The 17,409-nt window shown below is 30.6% G+C and overlaps 2 protein-coding genes across 7 annotated transcripts; one reads left to right on the top strand and one right to left on the bottom strand.

Annotated features, from left to right (window-relative positions):
* Positions 1-1,411: 1,411 nt before the first annotated feature.
* LOC110995969 (40S ribosomal protein S7) lies at positions 1,412-3,522 on the bottom strand. Of its 3 annotated transcripts, none has more exons than XM_022263434.2 (5): positions 3,417-3,522; positions 2,886-3,047; positions 2,469-2,653; positions 2,010-2,157; positions 1,412-1,515 (listed from the first exon to the last, which is right to left on the bottom strand). In XM_022263434.2, exons 2-5 carry the CDS (start codon positions 3,045-3,047, stop codon positions 1,438-1,440), a joined length of 573 nt encoding a protein of 190 aa, XP_022119126.1. In that variant the 5' UTR covers positions 3,417-3,522; the 3' UTR covers positions 1,412-1,437. The 3 variants fall into 3 exon arrangements, with proteins under 3 accessions (XP_022119126.1, XP_045488671.1, XP_045488670.1); XM_045632715.1 differs by lacking the exon at positions 3,417-3,522 and adding an exon at positions 3,361-3,367; XM_045632714.1 differs by lacking the exon at positions 3,417-3,522 and adding an exon at positions 3,291-3,315.
* A 1,097-nt stretch (positions 3,523-4,619) lies between these two features.
* Positions 4,620-16,820, top strand: LOC110995956 (UDP-glucose 4-epimerase). Of its 4 annotated transcripts, none has more exons than XM_045632631.1 (8): positions 4,620-4,654; positions 11,281-11,406; positions 12,668-12,788; positions 13,671-13,784; positions 14,459-14,638; positions 14,990-15,103; positions 15,321-15,492; positions 15,805-16,820. In XM_045632631.1, the coding sequence occupies exons 2-8, from the start codon at positions 11,285-11,287 to the stop codon at positions 16,035-16,037; spliced, it is 1,056 nt and encodes a 351-aa protein (XP_045488587.1). In that variant the 5' UTR covers positions 4,620-4,654; positions 11,281-11,284; the 3' UTR covers positions 16,038-16,820. The 4 variants fall into 4 exon arrangements, with proteins under 4 accessions (XP_045488587.1, XP_045488588.1, XP_022119102.2 ...); XM_045632632.1 differs by lacking the exon at positions 4,620-4,654 and adding an exon at positions 4,843-4,861; XM_022263410.2 differs by lacking the exon at positions 4,620-4,654 and adding an exon at positions 6,024-6,119.
* The last annotated feature ends 589 nt before the right edge of the window (positions 16,821-17,409 follow it).

Raw genomic sequence — 17,409 nt, forward strand, 5'->3', positions numbered from 1 at the left:
ATTGTCCCGTTTTTAAAAACCGCGCGAAAATTTTATCAGCAGAATATAAAAAACGTATCGGGAGTTTAGTCCTTATATTTTGAAATCATCACCAACTTCATTAAAACAAATTTGTTCTTCTGATAAATATAACTAACACCTTTTGTGATTCGTACCTATTGTTCATGTAAGTGCATGCTCCTATTGCACCAAGCCTCCTGTTGATGGAGGACAAATCTTTGTTTTTAATTTATTTTATTATTCTTTATTACTCAAGATGTCATAATATGGAACATGGTGCAATGGTTGCAGCTTCTTACAAACGTTGTGTAAAACAAAAACTTGGCGATTTAAAAGAGTGGTGGGGAGTTTATTGCCAGTTCTTCTTTTCCGTTCTACGCCCTTGATTTGAGAACTGGCAGTCAATGTAAAATTAGAAGCATTTAATAATAAGTATATTTCTTTTTTTGACTTTCATATGTGTAGATTATCTTACCTATATTATTAATAAATGATTTTTTAATTTTAAGCCAACTAACTTTTTCTAAAGAAGTAACTATAAAAAATATTATATATTTATTAACTTATTATTTGACCTGAATTAAACCAATGTCCCATATCTTGGAGTTGAAGATTAAATGGTCACTAGTTATACTCCTCAAACACCAGCTGGGTGCGCGCGGTTTTAAAATTGATTGAATTGAATGAGCTGTCCCTATTTGGGCATCCCTTAGGGCCATTTGCCCCCTTAGACTATAAAAAACAGACTAAAAATACTGTTTATTTTTTTTTTTTTTATATTAATTCCATTACCACACCTCGTCTTATTTTATGACATACAACGTTAAACTGAAGATTAACATGTGGGCGGGAAGCAACGGCAGTGTTTATTCTACCCTTTACTGGACTTAATTTACTAAGCTAGATGTGGTGGGCTTGGCGTCTCCTCAAAATATTCATCTTAGATTTTCCAGCTTTGATCTGTGTTGAGTATCATGTCAGATATCATCCGGGGTACGTTCATGCCAGTCTTTAGCTCCAGATCGCACCATTTTACCATGCACTAAAGGCAGGTGATAGATCTGCTTGTATACGAAATACAACATATACAAAAACCAATCGAATATAGGATATGATGCAGAGGATCAAGTGTGAAGCTGAACAGTAAATATGTTGTACTACTTATTATTACAAAATATATATATATATATGTTTAATGTGTAAATAAACTAAGGAATTGGTTATATATTGTTTTTAACTCACACAAACAATATCACAATCAGATGAATTTATCTGGATGATAATAATTTTTAAAACTTTTTTTCAAATTCGCCCAAGTAATTCTGTGGCAAACGCCCTTGCTTAAATGTACCACAATTTCTCAAAGAAAGATAATGGAAAGTAATGAAATATGAGGAAAATAATAAAAATATAGGTTTTAATATTTAATGTAAAAGTTTACAAGTAGGGTTCAGGGAATTCGAATGTTACTTCACGCCCCGTCAGCTTCTTGTATACTGATTGGAAGGTGTCCACCTGTTGGCAAAAAATAAACTTGTAATTTTCATACAAAAACTTAATGTTAGATATTTTTGAAGTCAAGAAGTGTGAATAAATGCCTCTTAAGTTTAATAGAATGATGAATACATAAGAAGTATAACACTCACAATTATTCATATCCAGTCATGACTTATTTCCATAACAATATATAATTACACGTCACAGTACATTTACCGACAACTAGTGGTAAGAGTCAACAAATAAATTTATTTAGCCAAATATAAAAGAAAAATAAAAGAAGGTAAGTTTTAGTTTGATATTTTATTTTGAGCTATTATTGTTTTGAAATTAGCTGTTTAAAGGAATTGGCCAAGTTTGTTTATAAAACTGCAATGTTTCAACTGGCAATACTAGAACAAACATTTTGATGTGAAGGTCTCATAATATATTTTTTTTCATGAGACAAGAATATACAGGTAAGTGTTTAATCATTAATGTGCTTACTAAACAAATACATGGTAAATACAAACCTTGTGCTCAATGGTGGTCTGCTGGTTTTTGTCTAAGTGCACCTTGATGAGTTGAGAGCCGTCCAGCTTGACCCTAATCCGCTTGCCAACTATCTCAGCGGGGAACACTAGATCCTCTAGGATAGCATCATATACTGATGTGAGTGTTCTGAAATATTAAGAATTCTACTTAATAACCATTCACTTTTTTCCACTTGGTGGCTAGGTAAATGTCTAAAATAATTTATAATAAAGAGTCATTGTTATGAAGAAAATCTACCAATACAGTTAACAACATATGTATTGGGAATGTCATGATAAAGTTCATGATATAAATTCATATTTCTAGCCTTTTGATTCTATATTTCACAAAAAATGTAATTTAAGTATATAAATAGTAGCAATGCTTTAAATATTAATAATGAGTATTGTGTAACTAGGCAATATAAAAATTATATTAGCGTTTAAAGTTAAACTGACCTAGATCTAGGCCTCTTCTGCTTGTGGGCTACACGCGTCTTGTGGCTTGGCTTGGGCAGGATTTTTCTGTCACCAATGAACACAACATGTTTGCCACTGAATTTCTTTTCAAGCTCACGCACTAAACGGATCTGGATCTTTTGGAAATGCTTCAGCTTAGGCATGGGCACATAGATGATGATTGACTGAAATTTTTAGTTTTCTATTACAAAATGTTAGATAATTCAAAAACATTATAAAAGAGATACATACTATTGAGAATTCATCATAATGTAAAGTTTCTCATTGCAATTAAATTATAACTGTATACAACCAATAGATCAAGTTTATACTAAGGCAAGAAACGCCTATTATAAACTGTTTACTTAATTTTTTAGTAGCCAAAACTTTAATCTATAATAAATTAATGTTACTTACTTTTTTATTGTGCAGTTCAATTTCTTTAGCCTTAGTAATATATAACTCCCTAAGTTGAGCCTTGAGGTCCGAATTGGTCTCAAGTTCAACCAACGCCTGAGAGATCGAAGTCTCAAAGTTGTCGGCTTCAACGCCGCCAGGCTTGATAATCTTCGTACTCATCTGTAAAATTAACCACCATTTAACTATATCACTCGACACCAGTTTTGAGGTTAGGGTATATATCACTCAGTAATATTATCACTTCAAAAGTTTATACATATTACAGCACATAAGATCCAAACCAGAGTAACACTAGTTAATGTAATCAAAACTTATTGTCACATATTTCTTAACAAAAACAACGTTGAAGGCGACATGAACAGATAGAATTTTAGAAGCAAAAGATATCGGCATAATCTTTACCCTAAATAGTAAAATTATTATTTTCAACGATGTTTCAGTGAATTAAGTTAAGAAATTGAGTAATATTTACAATAATTATTCACTATTTTATTATTTTCGTAGAAAAATTTGTACAAAAATATCCACCTTGAAGACTTAGCGGGAGTAAAAGAGACAGAAAACAAAAGTGACAAGCTGTCTAAAACAGTAAAATTGTTTTGACAGAACGAGGACTGATGCTAACACAGATAAGAAATATAAGACAGTACTCACCTAAAACTATTTAAACGATTTCGATAATTAATATGGATAAAAATTTAAATAAAATTTATTGCGTTTGAAATTTAATTTTTAAAATAATTTAAATAAATGTTTTTCTTAATTATCTCTAATTGTTGATTTTACTTTTTAGAAGCGAAAGTTAGTAAAAATGCAATTATGTGAAAATAAAATAATATAAACATAGCGTTTATTTTTTAACATTAAGCCTTTATATAAATTAAACTTTGAATTGATAAAGCAAGCCAAAACTCCTGCGCACATATTTTTTACGAAATACATATAACAATATTCACAATTTTAGCTTGCACGTAATGATTTTCTTTCATACAAATTATAGGTGACTTATATTATATTCAATATGGTATGTTAAAACGTGACGTATCATCTATTGCTATTTATTAAAAATATCTTTGTTGTGTTTTGTTAGTTGAGCCCACTAACATGAAAATAATAAACAGAATAATTTCGAATTTAAATTATAACAAGTAGACTATTGAAATGTTACTATTTGAGGGCCAAACTGAATATTTGGTAGAAGACGCAATTTTATTTATGGAATATTACTATATTATTTATATACAATATTTTTTGCTTTTTTTTTCAAACGAGAGGTAAAGCTTGTATTGACCCTCCTACATGTTCCATAAATAAAATTGCGTCCTCTATCAAATGTTCAGCAAATGTAACATTTCAATGGACTAGACAAACTTCAAGTCAGTTGTGCCTTGGACCACCATTGATTGCTCGGCTTGGCGTATATCCTGATTCAATGTGCAAAACTTTCTGTAGAATGGTTATTCACTTGTTCTGACCACTATTGTATTTAAGAAGCAAGGAAATTTATATTTACAGTAGCAGTCGACTAGTCTTTATTTATCCTGGCTAAATTATTTCATAAGCACTTATGCAAGTATGCTTAATGATAATTGCCAAATAATTATCATTGCCAATGCTGGGAAAATATTAAAAATTTGCATTATTAACTATATTACTTCTTGGCATTGACATTACTCTATGATGAGCATAGACTGTAGAGGTTATTATCTCGATCTTTTTGTTTTGTAGTTTGTAGTTTGTCAAAGAATACACAAACCGCGCCACCGGTAAATAAATAATATAATTAATTTAAAAATAAATCTAAGAATGTTGTATTAGCTAACATGATTTTCTATTGTGAAAATCCGTCTTTTATTAGTTTGTGATATTATATTCTTGTATCTTTCCGCGGTTATTTATACATATCCAATATTTATGCCCTTAAATAGTTAAAAAAAGCAGAAATTATATATAGATGAGTTCATTATCATTGCGTAAGTAATTTTAATATACAATTATTTTATCAATGTACTATAGGGCTATTAGAATCTTGAGTCAGAATTTATCTATTTGGTTACATTATTTTATTGGTAAAATATTTCTTAACATTCCTTTACTTATTTTATAGTTCCTCCAAGCTGTACTGAACTGACTTATTTGTTATAAAAACCACTTAGAGCACTTTCATGTAACATTATGTTTTATACCTCATTCTGATTTTAAATATATTGATGTTTGTATATTTTTCTCTATAAATTTTTAGAGAGAGATTTTCTTTCTACATAATGCAGGTATATGTAGATATTGATTTGAGAACTGGCAGTAAATGTAAAATTAGATTCATTTAATATTTCTTTTTTTTGACGTTCATAAGTGTACATTATGTAACCTGTATGAATAAATAAATTTTGACTTTGACTTTATGAATTCATTTAAAAAAGTTAAAAGTTTAAAACTTCATTTTCCCACATAAAAAAATATTAGTATTCTTGAAATAGAATCTAGATTGTTAAAGTCAGTATGTGAATTTTACAAAGTAAATATTATTTATTTACTGGAATTTTTAATATAATCGTAATAATTTACTCTTCTATATCAACTCAATCAGATTACTAAATAGGATTATACTACCATGATATAAATTTATCTAGACTACAAGATTACATTGTAAAGATTATCGACATACACTTGATCAATTAAATTGTGTATATTTGTTTTGTATGGCAGCCAATGTTATTTTCCTGACAATGAATATTATTTTTACCTATGATTCTGACATGTAAGCCTAGCAAATCTTTAGGATTTGTATGTAAAAATAAAAATACACATTGCAAGAAAACCTGACCGACATGAGTCACTATGGCTTTGTATGGAAACAAACATCTGACTAACTCACACTTATGAGGTTTCTCTCATTTGTAAATATGTATTTAAAGTCATCATAAATAGGAGAATATATTATTAATCAATATTTATATATTAAATAAACTTTTGTAACTATACAATTGCATTGAAAATAAAGTGACTTCATTAGAAATACTGATCAGAGAGCCGAATTCCATGCATACAATGTCAGATGCTAGTTACGATGTATAGGATAGATAGGAAAATGTTATCTTGTATTGCTTGAAACAATACTCAACAACTTGATAACAATAATCTACAAATTATTAGGCTATTAATGGGATAAGGCGATATCAGTTACACGACGTACGTCGCCGCTGTCGCTTGTCATTCTGTGGTTAGTAAAAAGTTAGTATTTTATTCCTCTATTATTATTTTTTTTTGTGGAAAGTGTCTGTTGTCTGCAGCTTATATTTTTCAGTGAGAAATTATCATTTCGTAATTCCATATTTAAATTTTTAAATTGATTGTTTATGAAATTGAGTCTATAGCATAAGGTTATCTCTATGTTTTATGACCCGCTATAGCAAAAAATTTAATACTTATTTAGCCGATCCGTTTTTGAAGGCCATTACAATATCAATTGACGTAGAATACTATAACGCAGCGGTAAGATGAGATAAACGGGTTATTATTTCCAATATATGCTTGGACTTTTTTATATACATATTTAAGATATCAGTTATAACCCATAACCACAAATATATTATAATAATACTGAGTCTAAATAGGTACGAGAATCTAATCATTTCGGTTACTTCAGTATATTGTCTTGAAAAAAAATCTTCAGATCAAGCTACGTACGCATAACGTCAAAGCAAGAAACTCGACACTGATGAAATATGTTTATTTTATTATACATTGTAATTTGTAATTCAAGGTTAGCGGTGTTTTAAAAATAAACATATCGTATTACAGTGTTAAATACTAATTGTCAAACTATATATAAGATTTTCCTCTGTTATTCATAGCATATTCATTACCCTCGTGATTAAAGAGTTTCTAACGAATAGTTTTTTTTACAAACGTTATTCATAATAATAGATAAACAATATCCTTTTTAAACAAGTCTGTATTCATAAGGGTTCATAATCTAATTCTCAAGTCACAATCTCGTCTTGAGCGCTGTCTTAGAAAACATGTTTTGACAGCTCTTGAAACTTAAAATAAATAAGAGGCTTAGGGGGCCTTTATCAGGTAGGACCCTTATTAGCCGTGCAAGTCAAAGATGGTTGAGCATTCACTGCATAGTTTTTCTTTATACTGATGAGTTGTAAGCCTCAACTATGTGGTGAGATGAGGAGATATATATTCAACACTTGCAGTTTATGCTATGTGGTATGTCCCCAAAATAAGACAAACCTTTATCTAAATTTATATCTTATTGCAGTAGAGCTAACGTTTGTAACTATCACCCTAATTAACAATCGGCGTAAGACGGAATAATTCAGAAACAAAATTTATCAGTAATCATTCCCGTATGTCGTGGAATCACGAATATCTTGAATTTTTATAACTCGCAGGATTAATATTTATAATGTGTATAAATCGTTTAATCTTTTATCAATATGGATATCAAGGTATTAATTGAAAATAAACGTTTGTTCAAGTTCCTAGAGAATGAAAAACCTAGTTCTCAGAACAAGTCGTTAGATTCAATGCATTTTTGACATTCGTAAATTACAAATAACGTTTTTGCAAGAATTATGATAGCCGTGTTGTCTTATCTTAACCTTGTCGTGCCTTTTAAGTTTAAAAATAAATGGAATATTAAAAAATTAGTAGGTACTTAATTAAATCAAGTAGGTAGCTAGTTTTAAAGTACATATTGAAAAATATAAAAGTTTTTTGTTGAATGTCGATGCTTCGGTGGACGTAGAAGTTGTGTTGTGTTTCTCTGTCACATACATTTTGGTTTAATAAACATAATACATTTATTTATTTACAAACACAATATTGTCATACAGTGTGACTCTGAATCATCAAGAAACCTAAAAATTCACGCAATAAAAAAAGGCAGGAAATTATGAGGAATACCAGACTAAAGCTGTACGCACCTACTAACATATTAACAAAATTATACAATATAATATGGGCACTCATAATGCAACTTTTGTCAGTTAAAATAAAAATAAAAAGGTTCGTTAATGTATGTTATTTTTTGGCTAACATAATACAACGAATAATATGTCCGCTCTTAATTTCTTTAGATGAGTGATGCCAACTGCCATGTATGATGTATCCAACATAAAATATCCCTAAATATCATTTAAAATTGTACACTCGGTTTAAGAGGTAATTTCAAATTTGTGTGAAAAATACATACATACTACTGGGTAGTATAAAACAGCTATTATTTCGATCTTGGCGTATTATAGCTTTGGGATCGTTCAGAAAGCTCTATAAGGCGCACCCTTCGATCTAGTGAGCCTCGGGTGGGGAAAGAAAATCAATTATTTTTAGGTGATTAGGTCAACAGTAATTATTTACTTTTTAACTATTAGATTAAATATTACACCACACTTTTTGGAGGATTCCTACAAAAAAAATTAATATGTTTATTTTTGAGAGCTTTGCTTACTTGTGCTGACAAGAGGAGGGGGAGGGGATAAATTAAAGTAAATCTGCTTACATAATACTTGAACGACCCCTTTGATATTTCAGTTATAGCCAAGCTTTTTTTAAGTTTACATTTGGTTTAGTTTGGTTACTTTCTAGGTTTCACATATTGTATAGTATCGTTTTTTTTAAGAAAAAACTTATTTTCTTGAACAAAAGTACCCCCTTGATTCCCTCTAAATTTGGGAAAAAGCCCCCTAGTTGGCATCACTGCTATAAATTTTTAAGTGAACAATATTTCTTTTATTTTGGGTGTGACGCTATACAAGTGTTGAGCGCAGATGTTTTATGACTAACTCACGATAGCGCTATTGATGAAAGAAACTACGCCTTGGTTCTCGATAAACAACGTATGGTTACTTCACGACATATTATGAAGCTTAAATAAAAATAATGTCTAGCTTAATTAGACACTACTCGTGTTCACCGAGCCCGGACAAGCGTTGATAGCATTGCCGATCTAGTAAGGTCAAAAGACGTATACTAGTCGTATTACTACATAGTTCTTTTTTATATTATACTATTTTATATTACAATAATAGTTATAGTAGAAACACTGGGATATGAAATTATAATGAAAACAAAAGACGAAATGATGTCGGACGGGCCAACACCGTCGACATTGGTACATAAGGAAAATAAAATTCAATTTTTAGGGTCTGTTTCACAATGTCCGTATAAGTTCCAAATAAGCTATTAATTATTATTGGTAGGATAAATTGGTGTTTTTTGTTTCGTTTCACGACTGTCGCGAAGTATCTTATTCGGAACTTCGAATAATTTATGTGTTGCATAGCTATTTGGTACTTTATCCATACATTGTGAAACAGGGCCTTAATGACCAAACACTAGGCAAACAATCACAAAAAAAACATCGATTCATAAGTTAGAAAAAAGTTTTTATCGACTTTTTTACGGTCCGTTTTTAAAACGGATTTTGATAACGTAACTCGACCTTTGTAACAATATTTACTCCTTTCAGAGATTGCTGAACTTGATTGATGCTTAGTTTTAATATGTAATTAGAACTGTGTAACCTGAACGAATCATTTCAATGATCATGTTCTTCTTAAAATTAGCATTTTTTTCTCTCTAGTTACTTTATTAGTTGTTCTTGTTAATATTTTATAGATTCTTTTTAATATAAATTCGTCCTCGCGAAATTTGTTTCGCCTCAATGCTTAGCCTACCTTTTTAATAGCTACATACATGCTTTTTAGTAGCTACATATAAATATATGCAACATTTTGCGATGTTACTGCATAGAGACTTTTCGCTGAATAAAATCGTCAGTATTACATTTTCTATCTAATATAATATGACAATCTCGTGTCACGGTGTTCGTAATGAAACTCCCCCGAAATGGCTCGACTGTTTTCGTGAAATTTTGTGTGCATATCGGTTAGGTTTGCGAATCGGATAACAGATATTTTTCACAAAATGTTAAGGGTGGGTCCGTCCACCCCTAAATTTTTATTTTCTAGACGGTTTTTTGTTTTTACTTTTTTAGTATACAAAAATACATATAACCTTTAATTTTCACCCGTCCAGGATCAACCCCTATTTTTTATTTGTTCTTTAAAAACTTATGACTTGAACTCTGTGGTTTCATGTTGGAATGTTCTAAAAAGGTAGGCTAAGTTAAATTACTCGAGGAAAAACGAAGTTTGCGGGGTCGGCCCGTTTCTATATTTTCCTCTATAAAAAATACAAAATTAAATTACCCTAATTAGTCCAGCCGTATCCGAGAATTGCGCCTAGCAAAATATTTTACAAACACTTTTTAGTTATAGATATTTCATTCAGACATTTATTCACAAAGTTTTTAAAGTTTATTAACATTTGTTTAATCAGTGTACATAAAACATATCAAGTTTCAATATTGATGATTAATATAAAATAATTGCCAATTCGTAAATGTTGTGTTTTCAAGTGCAACGCAAGCACATACCAATGCTTATAATACTTCATGATAGATAACATATAAGTCGTTGTAACTCACATAAATTTATCAATTACTGTTTTTATCAATTACAACAAATAAATTACGAAATACTAAATTATTTGTAATAAATTGGTATTTAATCGCGTGTCCAATTTAATTTAATCCTTAGTTTTTAAATGAGAAGGTTGATCTTACATATATATACATATATATAATTCTCGTGTCGCGGTGTTTGTAGTTAAACTACTCCGAAACAACTTGACCGATTCCCATGAAATTTTGTGTGCATATTGGGTATGCCTGAGAATCGGACAACATCTATTTTTCATTCCCGTAAATGTTAAGGGTGGTCCAAACCTAATCTTTTTTTATTTATTTTTTAGACAAAAATTTCCGTTTTTATTTTTTTAAGATACACTATACAAAAATACATGCAACCCTTAATTGTCAACTGTTAATTAAACATTTTAACTTTTTTGCAAGATTTTTTAATATTCTCTTATGACTTATGACTTAGAATAAAAAATTTCATATGACCCTGAATTTTTCACTCCTCTACGACTAACCCCTATTTTTTTGTTAATTATAAACTTAAATTTTTTGGCAAAAATTTATTTATTTATTTTGTGAGTTCATCACAAAGATATAGAGATAGATACATAAAAACATTCATATCTCATACATTTTTTTTGCCGGCCTTTAAGGGAGGAGTAGGTACGCGTGAATTTTGAATTATATATGCATCATTAAGTCTGCAATTTGAATAACATACAACGTAACATTAACAATCGCAAATTGGCGTTACTTTTGAATAATTAATGCCTACCTGAAAATTTTATATAGTTACTAAATAATTTCGAAGCGACAATGACATAGGATTAAATTTATACATTGTTATCTATGGTTTTGTACGATTGTCTTTTTATGTATGAATTCTCGTTTCAGTAAAATGCCAGCGATTCTAGTGACGGGCGGGGCTGGCTACGTTGGCTCACACACCGTGGTCACGCTGTTGGAGAAGGAGGATATTGATGAAATCGTCGTGGTGGATAATCTATGCAATAGTTATCGGTAAGTGTGTTTCGAACTGAGGTCGTACGGCGAAGGAGAATATCGTGAGGAATCCGGCATGCCTTAGACCCATATTGGCGCGGGTCAGGCCTGATCACCTACTGTTATGGATAATAAATCTCGAAGTTGGTGGAGAAATCTGAGGCCCAACCCTAAAAGATTGTAGCGCCTGGGTTAATGTTTACGTACATGGTTCTGTAACATGAGACAAACGGGCAGAAGGCGTACCTGATATCAAGTATACCGCCCGCCCATGGACACACATTTATATAAATATTTACTGTATATTTTAATTAAACTGCAAATTTTTAGACAGATTGCTAGTAAATGTTTATGTATATTTATCTATTACAACTGACCTGGCGGAACTTGTTACACCTATCAGTCAATAAAAGAGCATACGATTATAAATTTCAAAATTATTACTTATTCAATTACAAGTGACAGCTTTCAAAACAAACCAATAGTCTAAGATCCGGTATTAGAAAAATATACCCTCATCTGTTATTTAGATGAAACAATATTTTATAAGCTGATTTCAATATCATGAACTTAAAAAAACAACCTCTGCTTAGGCTTATGATAAAGCCTGCTGCAATTAATAGTAATTAATTAATTAACAACTAATTTATTTTTAATTTTTACTTTCTCATGTTTGTGACATGTAGTAAGTTACGCCGTTTATTATCATACTTAGATTTTTTAATTAACATGTGAGGGAAATAAGCTACATTTATTTACCTTTTCTCACCTGGAAGCAGGTAAGTCAAGTTAAGCAATCCTAGAGATGGGTGCCTACTACAGTGAGGTATACAATATACAATTTTGTTGGTTTAAATAACAACTTAATTGCAGCAGGCTTATGATGGCAGAGGTTGTTTTTATAAGTTCATGATATTGAAATCAGCTTATAAAAAAATGTTTTATGTAAATAACAGATGAGGGTATTATTTTCTAATCCCGGATTTTAGACTACAAAGACAACATTGCGTTAGCTGTCAGATTCAATTTGTTATATTTTTAACGGCCGGTGTTTTTAATTATAGTTTTTGTTTTGATATTTAATTAATATTGACGACAAATCCAAAAACATAAAAATCATAAATATCCTTATTGTTAAGACAAACGGTATAAATAATTATGTATCACGATGTTGTATTTTATATTTCAAAGCAATGACATGACTGTCTTTTACGTAAATAAACACCGAGGTCATTTGAGCTGTATTAAAATCCTATTTTAATATAGAATCTCTTTACAGACATGACAGTGACAAGAAACCAGTCGCACTTCGCAGGATTGAAGAGATGACAGGAAGAACATTACATTTCTACCCGATAGATTTAAGTGACGAGAAAGCGCTCGCCAAAGTTTTTGAAAATGTTGGTATTGAAAACTCTAGTTTTTAAATCATAGTAAAACAGAAACTAAAAGATCACTCAATTTAAATGTATACATATAAATTTTCTATGCGTTATAAAACGACTGGAATAATGATGAAAAATTTGTGTAAGCGGATTGGAGAATTGAGAAAATATTTTTTGTATTCCAATCGTGTACAGTACTTCCCAGGTCTGCTATATAATATTAAGAAAAAAAATCTTAGTCAAATTACCGAAAAAGGTCATTGACCTCATGTCCAAGATTTTATACCAGAATTTTCATGTAATTTTATATTTATAAGCAATGTTTATTATTTATTCATTCATTATACGTATCTAAACATGAATAATAACTAATATAAATAACGCTGATAGAATATAATTGTAATAAAAAAATCGTATTGAAAATGTTGAGCTAAGTTCTCAACTTTATTAATAAAACAAAAGTAGTTCAGAAACAAGTTCCTTTAACGCACAATCGGTCAAAAAACAACTAAATGTTCATTTGCCGATCCCGCCAAAAACTTTCTCCATGCCCTTCTATTCTGCCCTTTTTTATTTTTTCGATCTATTCCCCTGCCAGGGGCTTTTTTCCATCATCGGTCATATTATTATTTACAATATTCATGGGCCAGCCGGGGTCCATACTGCCTTTACTCTGCCCCACTCTTGTCAAACTTGCAAGTCGTTTGATTTAATCTTCCCATCTCTGCCGCCTATGTTTCTTTTCCAGTTTTTGAGTACATATTAACTTATAGATTTGGTCCAGTTCTCAACTGTCGATGTCCAAATAGTATTTGTAATTCTTCGTCGTGTTCCTAATGCCTTTGTTTTTGATTTTCTTGCATAATGTGCGAAAACTAATATTTTTTCTCATTTCAGCACAAAATCGAGTGTGTAATTCACTTCGCAGCGTTGAAAGCGGTCGGCGAATCTGTGAACAAACCACTCGAATACTACAAAGCTAATATTAGTGGTACTTGTACCTTGATAGAGGTAAGAAAAAAGACGATTTCTAGTTGTATATATTTTAGTATATTTTATACATTTATTATAGTGCTAGTCACTAGAGTGACGAGACTATCACAAAGATGGTCAATACAGTATATAATAGCAATATGGCGGAAAGGTAAATAAAATTTACCATGTTTTTTGTTTAATAATGTGTCTTTATTAAGTAATTGGGATAAAACCTTTTGCAGTGCTGTTATTTCTGAGTAAATTTCTTCAAAGTATTTATTTATTTCGTGCTCTTACTATGTTTATTGAACTCAAACGAAAGATTCGATGTACGTGTATTATACAACTTAATAATTATAATACATTTCTCTTATAGACTAAAGTTACATAAACGTATGTTATATACGTCCTATTAGTAGGTACCTTATTTTATACAGACAAAATATTTGTGACAAACATAAAACACAGCATGATTAGGAGTCTGGTATATGGCAAATTGGTTCATCTAATGGTTTCCCTGAATCGCAACAATTACACTAACTTAATAGTAAGCCTTTTTACACAGCTTTTCTTTAATACATTTCTTAAATTTAATAAAAGGCAGAGATAAAAGAGCCTCTGGGATTTTATTAAAGAAGAGTATTACACTATATGAATACTAGACCATACTTACCAATCCAATAAACCCTAATAAAATATTTTATTTTCAGGTTATGCGTAAATATAACGTATATAAACTGATATACAGTTCATCGTGTACGGTATATGGTGAACCGCAGAAGTTGCCCTTGGATGAGTCTCACCCAACCGGACAAGTTATATCCAGTCCGTACGGAAGGACCAAATATTTCTGTGAGGAGATTATGAAGGATCTATGTAATAGTGATCAGGTTTGTAGACTACTAACTATAAAGAGAATATTACTTGCCCCGGGGAACAAAAACGATTTCTGTCTTCAGTACAGATTTTGAAGTAAATTCTTCAGCTGCAGTAGGTCCTCCTCTACTCTCCATTATATTATTTAGGTTCATAAGAAAATATTATGTTCTAAAAATTCTTAAGAATGATAATATTTTTCCTTAAAATCCACAATTTTAGTAGAAATAAAAATGTTATCAATGATTATAAAGTTTTAAAAAATCAGGTAGAATCATCATTTGTACTTATAGGAATAACTAAAATAATTTGCTACTACCCACATTCTCATTTGAATTTCTTTTTATTTTGTTTATCTCTTATAGAAATGGCAAATAATATCGCTCAGATATTTCAATCCAGTTGGAGCACATCCCAGTGGTCGGATTGGTGAAGATCCCGCGGGTATACCTAACAATTTGATGCCTTTTATATCACAGGTAATAATTACTTTGATGAGGTGAAAAGTGCCTAGTTAATTTTGATAAGTTCTTCATTAGTTGGAAGCGAAATTATTTATTTTGCCTTCAAACTAAAATCTGGAGGAAAGTTAAAATTTCAAACAATTTAAAAAAAATAAAAAAACTTTTTTTTAAACTTCGAATAAAATGTTTTAACCGACTTCCAAAAAGGTAAAATTTGTACGTATTTTTCCAGGTTGCTGTGGGTCGTCTATCCGAATTGATGGTGTTTGGTGATGACTATCCCACCGTGGATGGGTCCGGGGTTCGAGATTATATTCATGTGCAGGATTTGGCTGTTGGCCATGTCAAGGCTATGCAGCTGTTCCAGCAGAATGGCTTCAGCGGATTTCGAGCTGTTAATTTAGGTAAGTTTTTATTAAAAAAAAATATGGGATGCCGAGTTATATCTTTTAATTGGCATCCCTAAGAATGAAAATTTAATTTATGTTAAATTTAAGAATCGCCAAATTATTATTAATTATAGATAATGATTAAAGTGGCTATGGCCATTGCTAACACATCAAAACAATAATTACCTCCAAATGCAGTTATATAATGATTTTTAAGTTAGCGAGTCGATTTTTAAGAAAAGATTTGTTTGTCGCTGGCACGAGTGATAATATCCTATTAAGGACAATATTTCCTGTGCAATAAAGTGTTTTTGACAACTTTTCCAGGTACCGGAACCGGATATTCTGTCCTCCAAATGATTTCCGCTTTTGAAGCGGCGTCCGGTCGCAAAATTCCGTATAAAATCGTCAATCGTCGTGCTGGGGATATAGCTGCGAACTACGCGGATGTCTCGCTCGCACGAAGCCTTTTGGGCTGGAGTGCGACAAAGACAGTAGATGATATGTGTAGGGATACGTGGAATTGGCAGAGTCGTAACCCTCAAGGGTATAAATGTTAAATCAATGCAGACATAGAGAATAGACTAGGTCATAGTGGATTCTTAGCCCAAGGGGCAGAACATTATTTTTAAGTAGATTCAAAGTACTCGTTTAAAATAGTATCGCTTTCTAAACTACTTTTTATCAATATGAAAAAAATAAGTAAGTATAATAAAGTAGAATTTATTTATACCATTATCACTACTTAAGGTAGACATAATTTTATTTAAAATAATGTTTTGGTTTAAATTTTGATTTAAAAAAAGAATGCTTTAGACAGGAACTACTTTTAATTTAGTTCACAGATTAATTATTCCCAGCCAGTAATTTCATACAATTTGATTTGATTAAAAAAAAACTCACACTATGCACATTCCAAATTCAAATGAAATCCTTATAAAATATGCTTTTTAGTCGCTTTATAGTGCCGTAGCCAACAAGTTCTTTTTGTGTATATGTATTACAAAGTATATGTTTCTATGAACTATTTACAACGTTGAACGTACGTATATTTTTATTACTTATTTACCTGAATACCATGAAAACATTGAATACAATTAAATTGTATTAACGTTGGTAAAGTAAGTGTATTGTGCACCGTATGTAACGCAAGTAAAAATGGTTGACATTTGACAAACATTGCCAACAGTGACGACGTCATCGAGCGTTTTCGCGGGAAATTTTTTATTCCAAAATCTACAATTACATCGTTGAATGTCGACTCATATTTTGAATATAGAACCCATCAAACTAAAGTTCTGTTTGTCTTTGCTCAGTTTCTATATAGCCCCGTCTCTTTCTTTCAAACAAAGCAAGAAAGAGACACACATTTTTTTTAATTTCAGTGTATTCTCTATGTCTGAAATTGATTTAGTATAACGGTTAGTATAGCTATTTTCATATAATCGAATAATATTGCAGTCTCGCTCACTCATATAAAAACCTAGTTGTCTTGTATAGAATTCTAAACAGAAACAATTATTTATAAATTTATAGGCCCGTATTCTGAAATATGACCCACCTCGAATCTAGTTTTAAGGACATGCTAGTATTTTAATTAATTCTGACGTATAGAGCGAGAGTATAAATTATATATTTTAGAAAATATTTTATTTATGACCAAAGATATCCAAAGATTCATGGAATGTATTTATTTTGCATTTATTTAATTATAATTCAAAGATTATATTGACTTATCGTTCCTATAAGTTGCCATATTTAATTATGATAAAGGAGTAATATCGTAACGACTACTACTTATTGATAACGTACTATAAACCTTAATTAACATTTAATGTCATTAATATACATCCCATAAAATTGCATTTAGTTTTGAGGGTAGTTCTCAAACTGTATATTATGTATTTATTTTAATTAATAGCTAGATGATGT

This window comes from Pieris rapae, chromosome 20 (genome assembly GCF_905147795.1).
Source record: "Pieris rapae chromosome 20, ilPieRapa1.1, whole genome shotgun sequence".
Lineage (NCBI taxonomy): Eukaryota > Metazoa > Arthropoda > Insecta > Lepidoptera > Pieridae > Pieris > Pieris rapae.

What these genes read in the sequence shown, in the direction of transcription:
- LOC110995969 (XM_022263434.2), bottom strand. Translation starts at nt 3,047, where the DNA reads ATGAGTACGAAGATTATCAAGCCTGGCGGCGTTGAAGCCGACAACTTT. An exon ending in TTGAACTGCACAATAAAAAA is followed by an intron (nt 2,654 to 2,885) that starts GTAAGTAACATT and finishes TAAAAATTTCAG; the next exon opens with TCAATCATCATCTATGTGCC. An exon ending in AGACCACCATTGAGCACAAG is followed by an intron (nt 1,516 to 2,009) that starts GTTTGTATTTAC and finishes TTTTGCCAACAG; the next exon opens with GTGGACACCTTCCAATCAGT.
- LOC110995956 (XM_022263409.2), top strand. Translation starts at nt 11,264, where the DNA reads ATGAATTCTCGTTTCAGTAAAATGCCAGCGATTCTAGTGACGGGCGGG. An exon ending in ATCTATGTAATAGTGATCAG is followed by an intron (nt 14,639 to 14,989) that starts GTTTGTAGACTA and finishes TATCTCTTATAG; the next exon opens with AAATGGCAAATAATATCGCT. An exon ending in ATTTCGAGCTGTTAATTTAG is followed by an intron (nt 15,493 to 15,804) that starts GTAAGTTTTTAT and finishes CAACTTTTCCAG; the next exon opens with GTACCGGAACCGGATATTCT.